The sequence below is a fragment of the Lacerta agilis genome, chromosome 8 (genome assembly GCF_009819535.1).
Source record: "Lacerta agilis isolate rLacAgi1 chromosome 8, rLacAgi1.pri, whole genome shotgun sequence".
Classification (NCBI taxonomy): domain Eukaryota; kingdom Metazoa; phylum Chordata; class Lepidosauria; order Squamata; family Lacertidae; genus Lacerta; species Lacerta agilis.
Genome location: NC_046319.1, coordinates 62176245 through 62193304, shown reverse-complemented (window position 1 = coordinate 62193304; position 17060 = coordinate 62176245). Strand labels below are relative to the sequence as shown.

The following is a 17060-nucleotide window of genomic DNA, read 5'->3' as shown; positions in this document are numbered from 1 at the left end:
CCTAGCCAGATTCAATGGCTTCTTTGCTTTTGTTTGCTCTTTACAAAATGATTGTGTGTGTTGAGGCATACAGGTGCCCAGCTGCAAAGGACAGAGGAGGGAGTGCATTCACTGCAGTGGGTCCAGCTGTGGATCAGACAAGTACAGGGTAGAGGAGGCTGCAAAATGGTAGGAGTCGAGGGGGTTCTTTTTTAAGCTTGGTTCTTTTTAATCTATTAAAACGAGATATATTGTTGCCCTGCTAAGCTATGGCACCAATAAAGCTAAAATGTTAATCTGAACATTTATGTTTGAAATTGAATTATCTCTCTTTCCTGATATGCAGAAGTGTACGTACATACACATGTGCATTAAACACTCGTCCCAATCTATGATTGAAATAAATCCTGAATCTTAAGTTTTACTATTGGGATCTTGACCCGTTTCTCAGATTTGGCCTTTTTGGATATTGAGGTTTGGAAAAACTATCTGACAGTAAGAGCTGTTCGACAGTGGAACAGTCTCCCCTAGGAGGTTGTGGACTCTCCTTCCATGGAGGTTTTTAAGCAGAGGTTGGATGGCCGTCTGTCATGGATGCTTTAGCTGAGATTCCTGCATTGCAGGGGGTTGGGCTAGATGACCCTTGGGGTCCCTTCCAACTCTACACGTTTATGATTCTTTTATTCCCTCTAGCTTGATGACTCTTCTGAATTGGATCACAGGTGAGTGTACACCCAAGTAAATTATTCCAGATGCGCAAGCATATTTCCTTTTTAAGTCATGATGGTTTAAGAACTAGCCAGAAACGAATTGAAGCACTTCTTGTTTGATAAATAAGTAACACAAAATGTAATTAGATTCAGGTAGGTATCCATTTTGGTCTGACACAGTCAAAATAAATAAATAAAATAAAAAATTGTCCAGTAGCACCTTTCATTGTATGAAAGGCTGGACTGGATGAATCCCAAGCCAGAATTAAGATTGCCGGAAGAAATATCAACAACCTCAGATATGCTGATGACACAACCTTGGTGGCAGAAAGTGAGGAGGAATTAAAGAACCTTTTAATGTCGGTGAAAGAGGAGAGCGCAAAATATGGCCTGAAGCTCAACATAAAAAACTAAGATCATGGCCACTGGTCCCATCACCTCCTGGCAAATAGAAGGGGAAGAAATGGAGGCAGTGAGAGATTTTACTTTCTTGGGCTCCATGATCACTGCAGATGGTGACAGCAGTCACAAAATTAAAAGACTCCTGCTTCTTGGAAGAAAAGCAATGACAAACCTAGACAGTATCTTAAAAAGCAAAGACATCACCTTGCCGACAAAAGTCCGTATAGTTAAAGCTATGGTTTTCCCAGTAGTAATGTATGGAAGTGAGAGCTGGACCATAAAGATCGCCGAATAATTGATGCTTTTGAATTATGGTGCTGGAGGAGACTCTTGAGAGTCCCATGGACTGCAAAAAGATCAAACCTATCCATTCTTATGGAAATCAGGCCTGAGTGCTCACTGGAAGGACAGATCCTGAAGCTGAGGCTCCAATATTTTGGCCACCTCATGAGAAGAGAAGACTCCCTGGAAAAGACCCTGATGTTGGGAAAGATGGAGGGCACAAGGAGAAGGGGACGACAGAGGACAAGATGGCTGGACAGTGTTCTCGAAGCTACCAACATGAGTCTGACCAAATTGTGGGAGGCAGTGGAAGATTTTTACTCATTCAGGTAGAGGCATTAACTAGTTGACTAGCTCAAAAGGCCTAGCAAGTGGTGCAAATGACCCATTTTGCAAGACATGTTGAGTCCCACTTGCTAGGGAGCCACATATTGTTCATTGTGAACAATAAGCTGTTGGCCAGCTTGGTTCCTTGTTATACATTCACTTCACTGAGTTCATTGAATAGTTCCTGGGAATCCTGGATTGATGAATGCATCCATGTTGCCATCTAGGCAACCAAGAGGCATTAGCAAGGACACATTCCAACCAGTCAAAAATATTTAAGGAGGGGCAGTGGGGGGTTGTGACATAGGGAGAGGAAGTGTGGCTTGAGAACATTCCTATGGGCTGGATGGTGAGACTTGGAGTGCTATATTTGGCCCCCAGTGATGGGTCTCCACCCCTGCTGATTTACATTACAAAACAAATATACCTGGTGTGAATGCTTAACCTTTGATGCTACCTAGCTGGCTCCACTGTTCAAGAACAAATGGCTTCAACTTGTTTAAGAGTTAACGTGAATAGATGGAGCCCTATGGGTAGTCATAGCCTTCACAATCATAGTTATCAGGGAATGCAGGGGGAACTTCTTTAGGGAGTAGCTGTGAAATGAACTACAGTTGACTGGCATATCCATGAAAATCTGGGGGCCTTCTCAGATAAGACCTGATTCCAACCATACTGCTTAAACACATGAGTATGTTAAAACAATTTATGGCTAATGTAATGGTAATATGCATATTGTCCAGAGGATTCATGCTTTCTTGAGTTGTCTAATAGCTGATAAACTCTTGCTTACATGCTGCTTTCCTGTGGTATACACAGGTGTGCACAGCCTAGAGAAAAAGTGCCATGAGAACGTTGTGGTACATTTGTTTGGTTTTGATGATGTTGCAAATACTTTGTTACTTTGGCTGTAACTCTGACTACCTTTGAAATTTAGCACTAGTAGTGGCTCAGATGTTCCCTATTGTGAGGAAAGCCTCCCTTTTGGAAGTTGCAAGCTTTCATACTACAGTATTTTCTTTCATGCAGTTGGTGGTTTTTCCTTGTTTAATTTAGAAGCATGCATATCTGCCTGTCTTGTGACTATGTTAGGGGAGTTGGTAACCGCTTGTTTGTGTGCAAATTGACCTTTCTGGTGAAGCTTATTGTGAAAGAAACTAAAATCCAACGTGATGTCCATATAAATTAGGTCTACTATCTATCAATTTTTTTGAAGCATAAACTTGAAAGAATGTGGCTGATTCATGGCACATTTATTCTGAACAAGTGGCAACCTGTAGGGGATTTGGCAGTAGTTTCCTACAGAAGGTCACTTCCAGATCATCTTAATTTCTTAAAATTGGGTAGTCCTCAATCTTGAATAGACTGGAAGAGCTCCCCCCCCCCGCCACCATGCGTGCAAATTTATGTGTGCATGCCAAATTCTTTCTCATCTGTGAAGCCAGACACTCTCTGGCTAATCTACCCCACAAGGTTGTTGTGAGGATTAAATGTGGGAAACAAACTAGGCATGCTTTCCTGAACTCCTTGGTGGAAGGACTGGGTATAAGTAAGAGAGAATGCCCTACCTAGTATCACTTCCCAACATGAGAGCTATTTCTTAGGAGATGAAAACTTTTCCTGTCTAATTGCATTACAAATAAAAAATTCCTTCCAGTAGCACCTTAAAAAAAGGTAAAGGTAAAGGGACCCCTGACCCCTCACTCTGGGGTAGCGGCGCTCATCTCGCGTTACTGGCCAAGGGAGCTGGCGTACAGCTTCCAGGTCATGTGGCCAGCATGACAAAGCTGCTTCTGGCGAACCAGAGCAGCGCACGGAAACGCCATTTACCTTCCCACCGGAGCAGTACCTATTTATCTACTTGCAACCAAGTTTGTTCTTGGTATGAGCTTTCGTGATGCATACACACGAAAGCTCATACCAAGAACAAACTTAGTTGGTCTCTAAGGTGCTGCTGGAAGGATTTTTTTATTTTTTATTTTGTTTTGACTATGGCAGACCAACATGGCTACCTACCTGTAACTAATTGCATTACAGTTTGTGTGTTAATGCTGCTGGAGACCAAACCTTTGGTTTTCAGAGGATTGCTACTTCTTTGTCATCTCACCCACACCCACCCACTTTGAGACTAGCAATAAACCTATAGTCCAGTGTGATTTCTACAAGTCTCCTTTCCTTTGTTCTGCCTTTCCTTCAGGTCAAGGAAGAGTTAGATGGGTAGCCTCTCTTGTTTTGCCCAAAGGATACATTTCTACTTAAAATTTCCACCCACTTGGTTTGTCAACAGAGCTAAACTGGAAGCATAGAAAATGATACTGCAGACAAGACCAGGTTAAAAATAGCTTACCGTATATACTTGAGTATAAGCCTAGTTTTCCAGCACACTTTTTGTGCTTTAAAAGCTGCCCTCGGCTTATACTCAAGTCAACCATTCCTTAAGAAGTGTGCAAGAACGGTGGTTCTTTACTCTCCCCAGGCAGCTTGTTCCATTCCAGAATTGCTCACATAAATGCAAACTTTAGACCCCAGAAGGCAGAAAGCCTATCAGTTAAGGAAGTATTAAAACCCCACAGGTGCTCACTTTCCCTGGCTCCTGCTTAAACAGGACAGGATCCCAGCCTTCTCTGTATAACACAAGGGAACATTGCACTGTGGGTTAAACCACAGAGCCCTAGGGCTTGCTGATCAGAAGAATGGTGGTTCGAAACCCTGCGACGGGGTGAGCTCCACAGCAGCAAAGGAGGAAGAGGAAGGAGCAGCCCAAAGGGCTGCTTTGGGCTGCTCGTTCCTCCTCTACCACAGTGGCAAAGGCGAACCGGCTTATACTTGAGTCAATAAGCTTTCCCACATTTTTGTAGGGAAATTAGGTGCCTCGGCTTATATTTGGGTCGACTTATACTCGAGTATATACGGTAATATGCAACTTCATTTGTGAATGGTTCTTAAGCAGGGGTCGGCAAAGTTTTTGTGGCTTGGGCCGGTTCACTGTCCCACAGACGCTATTTTTGGCGCTCCTTCCAACGCGGAGGATGTGTGTGCAGCTTCCCATTGGCTGCAGGAGCTTCCTGCAGCCAATGGGAAGCTGGCCAGTGTCACAGAAGGCGGTCCTCGCTCTGCTCTGCGCTGGTTTAGCGCGGCGCATGGGAGCCAACCAAGCAGGCAGCGGGGGTCCCCGAGCAGGTGGCAGGGGTCCATGGGCCAGTTAAACGACTCCCATCGGCCACTTGTGGCCCATGGGCCCTAGGTTGCTGACCCCTGTTCTTAAGGGTACAAATGAAATCATAACCTATCTAGAAAATCAAATGTTGCAATAATAAGACAGGGTTTCCCAAACTTGGGTCTTTAAAACTTTGGGTAATTAAATGTTAACCTCTCTTTTAGGAAGTACCACTTCAAAATGCAGGAAGTAAGTCCCATTATGTACAATGGAGTTTTGTAGTGGGTTGGTCATATAGTCCAACTCTCTGCAATGCAGGAATCCTTCCCACAGCTGTTCCTGGGTGTGCTTGAACCACCAACCTTCTCGTTAAGTTGTAACTTTGCATGTAAGAATGAAATCCTAAAGTTCCTAGGAACACTCTTTGACCATATCGTATATGAGTTTGTGTTTTTGACTGGAGATGTTTTTCTTTTGCTCGGATGTCAAAGCTTCTGGTGTTCAACAGATCTATGATTTAATATAATTTCTTATTTCTCTTTTCTTTTGCAAGATTTGCTAAAAAACCAAACATGTCACAGGAACCAGAAGACAGCATTGGTAAGTGTTCTTCTGGTTATCCAAAATCAGTGTTTGCAATCCCTTCTGTCCCCAATCGTTCTAAATTTTCATTTTTTTGAAGTTCACTTTTAGTCTTAATTGTGGCATTGGCACACTGGCACAAATGGCATTGGCACAGTGGTCAATTGAATAGTCGGATATTATGCACTGACTGTATATTATTTGACCACAGTCAAATATTGAGCTGGTTTACGCATAAGATCGCAGTCACGGTGTTTAGAATTCTAAAGTTAAATTTATAAAGTTAATTCCTGAAATATATCTGATTATTTGACAGAATTTGATCAGTCCTTCACCTGGCAAATGCCTGACCCTACATACAAGTACATAAAGAGCTCTGAGTTTGCTGTTAGTTACCTAGGGAAGAGTATTTATGCTGTTTAAGATTTTGACCTGAATGAGTTTTAGACCTGGAAGACATTTTCTCCCTTGGTTTGAAAAATTTGCAAGTATGTGATCTTATGTACACTCAGCTTTTTCAAAAACTTAAGTCAAAAGCAGTTATGATGCCAGAAGCTCTTCTCAAAACAGCTTCTGGGTCACAATGATAATTCTGCGGTTGAGAGGTTATTGGTCAGTGGTAGAATTAAAAGTTGTTTCCCAGGCAGAAGATCCCAAGTTGCGTCCCCAACATCTCTATGTAAGGCTAGGAAAAGCTGCTGTTTGAAAACCTGGGGAGCTACTTTCATTCTGAGTAGATAGTACTGAGCTAAATGGACCAATGGTTGTGGTGTACCAATGGAGACGGAAAATGATTTATTTGGGTTCAGAAGCACTTCCCTAATTTCTTTGTGCATGGCATTATGCCATGTGCTGTGTGTGAAGGAAAGCATTAAACACGGAATTAAAAACAGTTGTCTGTGCTATATGACTTTCCCAGATCAAATTAACCTATGTAAGTGACTTTAATTGATGGCATAAAAAGGATTTGGCAAGTTTCAAAATTTGTGCAAAGCTGCCAGTAAGATGCTGTCTTTTCCATCATTTTTTTTGGCCAAAATTCTTAACAATACATAATGTGCAGCAAAGGCAATTACTTTTGCAAGTGACCCACCTGCCTTTTGACATTTCTGGTGTTGCCTGATCTATTTGAGATAATAGTAAGAAACTATTTGTTCTGAGGATGGTATAGACCAGGGATAGGCAACCTAAGGCCTGTGGGCCGGATGCAGCCCAATTGCCTTCTCAATCTGGCCCACGGACAGTCCAGGAATCAGTGTGTTTTTACATGAGTAGAATGTGTCCTTTTATTTAAAATGCATCTCTGGGTTATTTGTGGGGCCTGCATGGTGTTTTTACATGAGTAGAAGGTGTGCTTTTATTTAAAATGCATCTCTGGGTTATTTGTGGGGCATAGGAATTCATTCATTTCTCCCCCCCCCCAATATAGTCTGGCCCACCACATGGTCTGAGGGATGGTGGACCGGCCCACAGCTGAAAAAGGCTGACCCCTGGTAGACATTCTGTCCTTTTAAAAAGACTCTCCCCTAAGTGATATGGCAAAGAGGTTTTCTGACTTAGTTTTATTGTTGCAGCCTTTAAAAAAAGTTTGTAACCCCAAATCTGGACAGTGGCCATTGATATTATTTTATTTTATTTTTTGTAGTCCAAGACTTGGGAACCAGGAGGCACTGTTCTGTCATGCATTGTCCCAGTGCCCGTAATGACAGGGATTAGTTATGGAAAGGCCAGCTTGGGACACAGCAGAAATTGGTCTCCAAGGCCCTAATGACTTGGTTGGCATGACTGCAGCTTCCTGTCTATGCTGGATTCCGTGACTGAAATGTCTTCGTGTTGGTGCTCCTGATGACAGCAGAGCTACTATTATGTGCTGTAATTGTTCCTTTAATTGGATGTTTCACTAGTGTTACTGCCCCATTTCTTTTCCTTTGAGATTTGATGCAAGCTATGCAGTACTGCAGAATGCTCTTTGGATAATCTAAGTGATATTTGTTGTACAGGTTTTATTCACAGATGCAGTGCTTTTGGGGGGGTACACAGGGGTACGCATACCCCTAAACATTTTGTGAATCTAAGTTTGGCCTCATTGAGGGGCAGTATTTCAAGATGAGTAGGAAAATGAGAGAACCCCTTAAAAAATTCAGAAAAAGGCACTGTTCAGATGTATTTAATATTCCCCCCATAGTAATCTGTGCCTTCATGGTGCAGTGATCAAATCTGCAAACTTTTCATGGCTGAGTTAATGCAGCTAAAGCCAAAATTCCTGCGACTTTTGAATCAGAGGGTTTAACACTGCCCCCCTCCCCACAAACAGCGCAGCTTGGCAATGCTAGATTTCAGTTGCTAGGAGCAATTGATGCAGCTCTTTGCATGTTGCTGTTCCCAAGTATCTTCCCAAGTACCCCGGTAACTATTTAAGGTCTCTATAGCCTTGTATTCACAACATAGAGTGAACATGGGGAGTTGTGTGTGCCTGCATGGAGCCTGTGTACTTGCAGCTGTTCCAGCCTAGTGTTCTCCCTGTGTAATTAGGAATCCTGGAAGAGAATCTTGCATGCAGACAGTTGCATCTATGTAGACTCTATGTGTACATTACATTGAATGCATGTAGCTTGGGGGACGACGAGGCTTTCTGTGATCCTACTTCCCTCCCCACCTAGTATCAGTTATCTACTGCAGATTGGGCTCTGGGCAGAGGCCAGAGCGGCAGTGAAGCAGAGCGGGTTTTTTGACTTCAGCACTTTCTCCCCCATCTTTTATTTACTTACACGTATTTCCCAACCAGGTGGCTGGACTAATTTCTGTCCTTTGCCATTTGTTGGTTTACCGCTTGCACAATATGTGCTTAGCTTTTTAGATTAGAAGACCTTGTGAGTCTTCTGAGTAGCATTGTTGTGCACCTTGTTGGCCACTAGGGGATCCCAAGGAAAGTTTTCCCCCTGGCTGCTATTTGAAGAAACTGTGAGGAAGAAGCAGTTTCTGCTTGGTTGCTGCAGCTAATCTGCTGCCTTATGGAATAATATGGCTGATAATAAGATAAAATCTATTAGATTGGCCTTTTGTTTTGCTTTGTGTTCTCTTGAAAAGATTTTTTTATTATTTTTAAAGCTTGTGGATATTAAACCCTTCTGATGAGGATACATAATAGTTGTCTGTGTTTTATGATGCAGTGAGGATTAATGTGAATCAGCATAGCAATGCCTTTTTAATGCAGGTCTCTATTAAAAGCTTGCTGTATGATTCTTACTTTCCTAGAAAACCTTTTACTCTTACAGCAGCATTCTGAAGTGGTATGTTTTTATTTTCCCTTCCTTGCATAACTGAACACTTGGGGCAAATTTTACAGAATGGATTTGATTTGGAGGACACAGCACTAATGGATTTGATCTGGAGGACACAGCACTAGAGGAAATGGTATATTTGTAAATCTTTTGCGGCTGCGTTCAAATGTCACATTAAGTATTAGTTAATGGTTAGCTATGACTTAATGCAAATGAGCAGAGTTTTGATGCACAACAATCCCTACTTCATTCCTCCTCTACTTTTAGTTGTGCCAGGAGCAGCAAGCCTTGACTTGTGTTGTCCAAAGTCAGGCTCATGATTTGGTTCTCTTTAAGCAAACCATGGACCTGGTTTCACGTGTAATTCTAAACCTAACCATTGCTTACCTCTGGGTAGTGCAGCAGCAGCAGGAGGACCAGGGAAGAGGTGAAGAGACTGCAATTTCCCCCATGGATATTACAGGCAGCATTGTAATTGTCTTGCACTGATGTGCTGGCAACACTAATTTCTATTTTGTTGATAAAGCCTCCAGGATTTTAGATGGCAGGCTTCTTGGGGACATGGATTATGCTTGTGTCAGTGTTTGTTTCAGTGTTTGCCCTGCTTCTCTCTTCCTGAAACACATCCTCAAGGTGGGTTGAGCCCAGCTTTTCTGTTACCGTGCAGCACCAGCCTTACTTTTCCTTCCAACTGAGCTCTGATTCTAGAAGCAAGCTCACCTGTGAGAAAAATAACATTGGGATGGTGGGAGTGGGGAGGTCAATAGGGAGGTGAGGTGAAAGTGAAAGGAATGTCTCCCAATATTCACTTCTTATTCTTAAAACTGGTCCCATAAATATAAAAGGCAGGGCAGAGTTTAATGAGATCTTGTTAAGCCTTTCTGAATACAGTGGATGCTCGGGTTGCAAACGTGATCTGTGTGGGAGGCACGTTCGCAACCCGCAGCGTTCGCAACTCACAGCACTGTGTCTGCACAAACGTGGGTCATGATTTGGTGCTTCTGCGCATGCGTGAGCGCCGAAACCCGGAAGTAACCCGTTCTGGTACTTCCGGGTTCAGCGCGGTGCGCAATCCGAAAACACGCAACCTGAAGCGTCTGTAACCCAAGGTATGACTGTAGTAATGATGATGGCAAGGATATGGCATACACATTTTTAAAATGGAATAAATTATATTTGCTGTCTTTGCACAGAGTTCATATTTGGCAAAGGCCTTATCTGTGGCAATTGTAAACAAAATTTACTGCTGGCTATAATTCACCCTTATTATTTCAGTTCAAGATTTGCAGGCATGTCGGTCAGAATGTTGTTGTTCTTGTTGCACTTGCCTGTCTGACAAGCCTCAACTTGGCATTCATGCCCAATTTTTCTGGTTGCTCCAATTATATAAGTGCCTCATGTTATGTGTTGTGTAGTCAGGCTCTTCTGCTCTCGAGACACTAGATGGCAGGCTTCACTTTGAGCTTTCTGCCTGTGTGGCAAAAAAAATACCTGCTTCTTATTTGTAATGAGTTCTTTTTAGAATTCTAATGGAAGATTTTACCTTATGTACAGCTCACAAGTGTTAAGATAGGAATTGTAGTGCCCTCCTAGTGTTGTTGGACTCTAACTCCCTTCATTTTTCACCATTGGCAATGCTGACAGGGGTTGATGGAAATGGAAGTCAGACATCATCTAGAAGGCACTATATCGGCTATCTCTGCAAAGGTATAATAACTCCAGCGTTCATTTATGAGAACCTTTTTTATTTACAGTTGTCTGTTAAAATGTTTTTCCCACATTCTTTGAATTTGTGGTTCCGTGAGGCAACTATGAAAATATTGATTGTTTTAGTACATTGTTTTAAAGCACCATGGCTAAAATACAAGGCACATCTCAGCAACAGCAACAACAAAATAGACAGTAGAATTATAGCAACATCATTCAGCAATTAACTCCAAAAGGCAGGGAAACCTCTCCATGTAATAACTGTAGTGTAGACTAATGAAGATGGAATGAGATGGACCTTCTTCGGAAGGAATCTCCAGTTTTCATGCCAGTGTTGAAAAGACTGACCAACATGATAATCCACGATATGGGTGGTGGTGGTGGGGTCACAAAGTGCAGGGCCTCTCAGAAGGATCTTCAGTGTATGGGCAAGCTGATATGGGTGAAATCTTGTTATAAAAGTTGGGTTGATGGGTGGAATATAAATTTAGTGAGTAGAATAATAAATACATTATAGGAGTCATAGCCCAACAACATCTAAAGGGCTGCAGCTTCTCTACCCATGAGGCAAAGCAGGGCTGAGGAACCTATATGGCCCTCCCAGTGTTGTTGGATGCCAAACTCTCATGAGCCCCAGCCAGCATAGCCAGTGGTCCAGGATGATGGGAACTGCAGTCTAACAACACCTGAAAGGCCACTGGTTCCCTATTTCTGGTGTAAAGGGCCCCCATGGGCTTTTTACTGAAATTATATGTCAAATTGCTCTATGTTTCATTCTTTATGAAACAATAGAAATTTGACACTTGACGAGGTGGTTTGGTGTTGTCTTAAACTTAAGTGTAGCTCTGCATGGTGGAGGGATGGGGCTTCAAATCTAATGTTTTAGTGAGCTGGGTGGGGGGACCTACTGGTAAGTAATTTTTCTTCCTTAATGCAAAATCTATCCTTGTAATTGGCATAAAAAGCGCTGACTTAGCAAATTGCTGAAACACTGTAAGTGGGGTGCAACATCTCTCTCAAAAGGGCATCAGGCCAGTGGGAGTCAACTGTGCATTTCAGCAGTTTCGAATGGTGCTGTGTGGGAAGCTATTTCCGTTAGCTCCAAATTTATTTCATGTTCGTTTACTGTTCTCGTGTGTGTGGCAGTATCAACACACTATTTTATGTGGGCGGTGGTGGTTCTCATATAAGGACTAAACTCACAGTGGCCCTTCCCTTGGTCTCATTCTTCAGTTATTTGTCTTCTGGGACTGTTGTTGCAGCAGAGGCACAGTAAGGGGCTTGTGTACTTCTGGCAAGTGTCTCATAGCTTACTGTGTTCACAGAAAGGCGCTTCTTGTGGGCTGAGCACATGTCTGCATCTTGGTAGCCTGGCATTATTCATTTATTTTAAATTTATATGTTCTAGGTGACAAGCAAAACTTAAACTTGTATAAAACATTTTGACAATGCAGGTCAAAATAAAAATACATAGAAGAATCCTCTAAGTTATAAATCTGAGACAATCAGATCTCTCCGCCTGCTGTTTACAATGGGTGCAGTATGCAGGGTCATATGAAGGGGGGCGGGAGGGTGACGAACCCCGGGTGCCACCCTGGAGGGGGTGTGACAAGATGGCCTGCTGCCTCCCTTTGGTGCCTGTACGTGCCCCGCCCCGGGTGCCGGAGAAGCTTCCTCCGCCCCTGGCTATATGGCTCCAGTGGAGGTGGCAACGGAGGTCAGTCATTCTCTCCCCCCTTCCTACTCTTTTTGCCATGCAGCTTTAATCCCTGTATGGGACAACTGCATATTCCTGCATTGCAAGGGAGTTGGGCTAGATGATCATCAGGGTGTCCCAACTCTACAATTCTGTGACTTTTGGAATAGAATCTTGGGAGAGAAATTTTTGGGAGGTTTTTTTTTAAAAAAATCTGCTGAAAGTCTTAAACAAACTGCACCTTTGATGTAAGTGAAGCCTTCCCCTCTAACACTTGTTGCCCCATTCACTGTTTGAAGCCTAGGAATTTGCTCCAATGCTATCAGATGCTACTTCAGAACATCTACATAAAATAAAAAAATAAGGATGGTCATACTTAAGGCCAACTGTCTCATTCAGTTCTACAGATAGATGACATTTGGTGCTCAATTTTATCTGCAGATTCTTAATTAAGTTTTGGGCATTGGGCCTCCAAAGTTGCAGGCAGCCTTTGTCCATGGTGCGGAGTCCCTGTGCTCTGCAAACACACCTGTATCCATGCACCCTGATAAGGCATTCTAGTCATGTTTCTTTCCCTATAGTTTGTCACCAAGTTTGCTGATAGCTTGTTTGGACCTTTCCTCCTACCACAGCAAAAACCTGTTGTTGAAATTCAGACTAAAGTTTTCAAGGTGAAGAAATTTGTTCAAAATGGCTATTGATTTGAGTACAAGGCTTTTTCCTTTTCCTTTTCTTTTTTCCACCAAAAAGGACAACATAAATATTAGCATTATATTTAGTGTACTTCTCGTACACTACAAAGAGATTCCTTCTCTTTGGAGTGTTTTTCTGTTTTGAAATAAGTTTGGGGTTATTTCTCCATCTGGAAATTTGCTCACCCAGCACTAGCTGAAATTGGAAACAAGCCGTACTGTACTAGTGCAAAACAGCAGTGTGCTGGTGTATTCTCTGAACCAAAAAGGCTCTCCCTGCATTAACTCGTAGCTTTGTATGGATGGATGATGAGCTAATTTTCACCGACATTTAAACATTTCTTCCTCTGTCTCTTTGCTGTTCCTTCCAGTAAGATGACATCGTTCTTCATCAATTAATATGGAAGTTCAGAAGCTTATTCACCAAGCTATTACTGTTCCTATTTCTGTATGCTTAGACTCTCTTCTTACTTGCCGTATTTGATGTATGGATACACTTGGTGACTGAATCAATATTCATTTGATTATATTTGTAAACCTGGATATGGTGACTGACGGTAGCTGGTCCCACAAACGTTGCAGTCTAAGACTTGATTCATGCAGGCAACCCAGTAGCTCAGGGACCATTTGAAAAAGCAGCTGCAGTGAGGCTGCTCCACAGGGCAACATGCTTGTGAAAGTTACCCCAGGTAATAGTAGTCTTTTAATTGTAAACCCCACCACCACCATACACGTGCTTTCCTTCTTTGAAATGATCACACCTATGAATGTCTTCCATGTGGAGAAACCTCTGTGTGGTGGTGTTTTCAAGTGACTCCCATGCTGCTGATTTCATGTGTGAATTGAGCCTAAGACTGGCCTTTTGAGGAGATGCAGGCAACAGCTAGGTGAGGTGAGCATTCCTCTGGATTGCTGCAGCCCTGGTTTTTTCTGCCTTCAAAAGCTACCTGAATACTACCGGTAGTTGCTGGGAGAGGATTGTTGTTGCCTTCATGATGGGCTGTTGGCGTCTCGTTACTTTCTGGTGGTCACAGAATGCTGGACTAAGGTGGCATTTGGCCTGATTCATTATTGCCGCTCCTATCCTATGAGGTTTCCATACTCATCCTGGCTTGTTTCGGAACCCACAGTCATTTGACTTCCCGGGGCTCTTCTTTTAGAAGTCTTAAGGCATATCAGTCTCATGTTATCCTGACTCCTTCCTTCTTCCTCTGATCTTTGTGCCACTGCACTGGGAGGCAGATAAATAGCTTATTTGGTTTTATGCTTGAGGACACTGAAATCTCCAATGCCCTTTGCAGAAACTCCACACTTTCATTTCATCTTCTGTTCCTGTAGTGAGCTTTCTGGGCTAAAGGCCCACGGGGTTTTTCTATGACAGTACTAGAAAAATTAGAAGAAGCAGGCAGCCCAGTACTGAAGACGCTGCATCAGCTGCTAGGGTGTCTTCTGTTCCACATTTTGGGGTTATGTATGTTCCAGCTGCTTTGTCACCCCCAGGTGTTCCATTACCCTGGAACCTGGGGGTATAGCACCACCTCATGTGCACTAAGATTTCAGCCACATGCCTGTTTTCTGCTGCTTTGCATGCACAGGGTGCAATTCTGACTTGAAAAATATTACCATAGAAAAAAATGACATGTCTTCTATTGTGCCTGTCATCAAATCAAACTTTCCTTTTTGTTTCCTTTGGCTTTCCAGTGTTACAGTTCCTTATTAAGGAAAAGGTGAGAAGCAGATAATTCTTGCTGCTTTTCGCAGTGGTGCCCAGTAGGTTTGACACCCACTAGGCATATCTCGGTTGATCCAAGTGTGGCTTTTCCAAAGGCTGTGCTGCAGATAGGTGTAGGTAGGAACAATGACAGATATGACAAATCAGCCACATAGATTTTCAAAATGCTTCTTGCAACAAATATGACTTTTTTAAATGCCAGGAATTCATCAAAGTGAATGCTAACAGAATCTCATGGGACAAAGCATTCCAATACCTGGGTGTTAGTCAATCATCCATTGAGTGTAAGCCACAGTATAAGGCAACTTCCTGTGTTCTTTGCCCTGTGCGACAGATGGGGATGAACTAGGGCGCTGAAAGATAGTAGCTTGCACAAGACTGCCTTGGGAGTTCATGACTGAGGAGGTGAGATCAAGCTTCAATTTTTAGCCTTCTGCGCAACTTGCTTGTCTGCTGAGCCAGGCACTCTGGGTTGCCAGTCCATACTGATGCCTGACAGCTTGAAATGCTCCCAATTGCTCTTGCTTCCAAACTTATTGCTTCTCTCTTCCTAGCAACATTTTGTGGGACTCCATACCTGCTATGTGTTTGCCTATGATTTCTAGTTCTTACATTTAAAATTTCTGTAGGAGAGCTTGTGAAGGTAAAAATGAAAACCCCTCCCAAATACTAGCTTCATACATTCAGTTTGTGTGCGTAAATAATAGTCTGATTACTACAGGATTCAGAAGTTAACTGCTTATTCACTTCAACCACAGGCTGCCTATACCTGCAAGCTGGAGCAAAGTCTAGAAAGCCCACACATAGAGTGACAACCCCCCCCCCCCCGTTTGCTAACCTCTTGAAACCAAATGTGTGCATCTTGTTCTTGTAGAACTGAAAGTGTGAGATTGGGGGGGGGGGTGAATCTAGAGAAAAGCCAAGTATCTCAGGAAGTGTAAAAGATCATATCTGGAGAAGGATAACGTTTTTGCAGCTGTTTCTTTCATAATGCTGGAGTGCTGCACCTACCTGTTTTTCAGTCCCTGTTATCGCCTCTTGCCAGTTTCCACCATCACCACCCCATCCCGCCCTGCAGAATGGCCTTTCCATTGTAAGCAGCTGTTATTTCATTGTGGCAGTAGGGCTGGACCCGCATTATGCAGGATCTTTGTTGTCCTCCCCCGCATTGCCAGCATGCTTGACTGATCCTCATTAAATTGGGTTAGGCATCAGATTTCTGTATTTGGCTCTGGGGTTAATTTAAGTAAGCAAAACACTTTTGTCTTGTTTTACCAGGGTGACCAGGAAATCTCTTTCAAGCTGCATAGATTTTTTTTTTAAGTACAGAGGAAGAATTTGGAAATGTGACTGCACAGGACACAGCCACTTTGACTTTGAGGCTGAGATTGTGCCCCTGTCCCAAGGAATGTTTGTGGGTGCTGTGCTGTTTGCCTGTGACTGGACCACTAAGGCTATCTTATTTCATCTGGCCTTTGTATTGGACTGATCTGTCACCTGGTATGCACACACACACACACTCTCTCTCTCTCACTCACACTCTCTCAATGATGGAGTAGTTTTGCTGCCCTGTTTATTTTCATTCTGTCTTATGAAAAGCAGCCACAAAGTTCAGGCCTTTTTAGCTTTTTAGTCAGGGGTGTGGAGGGGGAGATACATGATACAGGTGGATAAAATTATGCATGGTCTGGACTCTGGAGAAAGTGGAAAGGGAAATGCCTCTCTCTCTCTCTCTCTCTCTCTCTCTCTCTCTCACACACACACACACACACACACACACACATCCATTGAAGCAGAATTGTAGGAAAATTCAAAACAAACAGAACTATGTGCTTCACATAGTTGTGAAGACTTTGAAGCTCAACATACAAAAACTAAGATCATGGCCACTGGTCCCACCACCTCCTGGCAAATAAAAGGGGAAGAAATGGAGGCAGTGAGAGACTTTACTTTCTTGGGTTCCATGATCACTGCAGATGGTGACAGCAGTCATGAAATTAGAAGATGCCTGCTTCTTGGGAGAAAAGCAATGACAATCCTAGACAGCATCTTAAAAAGCAGAGACATCACCTTGCCAACAAAGGTCCGTATAGTTAAAGCTATGGTTTTCCCAGTAGTAATGTATGGAAGTGAGAGCTGGACCATAAAGAAGGCTGATCACTGAAGAATTGATGCTTTTGAATTATGGTGCTGGAGGAGACTCTTGAGAGTCCCATGGACTGCTAGAAGATCAAACCTATCTATTCTTAAGGAAATCAGCCCTGAGTACTCACTGGAAGGACAGATCCTGAAACTGAGGCTCCAATACTTTGGCCACCTCATGAGAAGAGAAGACTCCCTAGAAAAGACCCTGATGGGAAAGATGGAGGGCACAAGGAGAAGAGGATGACAGAGGACAAGATGGTTGGACAGTGTTCTCGAAGCTAGCAACATGAGTCTGACCAAACTGCGGGAGGCAGTGGAAGACAGGAGTGCCTGGCGTGCTCTGTTTCATGGGGTCATGAAGAGTCGGA

General features: G+C 43.1%; 1 protein-coding gene across 1 annotated transcript in view; it reads left to right on the top strand.

Moving 5' to 3' along the window:
- The window catches only part of PHACTR4 (phosphatase and actin regulator 4), an 86758-nt gene that overhangs the window by 17088 nt on the left and 52610 nt on the right, over window positions 1–17060 (top strand). Inside the window, exon 2 of the mRNA XM_033157874.1 lies at window positions 5411–5457. Within this exon, the coding sequence (XP_033013765.1) occupies window positions 5430–5457 (28 nt within the window). The 5' untranslated portion in view covers window positions 5411–5429. The remainder of the gene's footprint in view (window positions 1–5410; window positions 5458–17060) is intronic.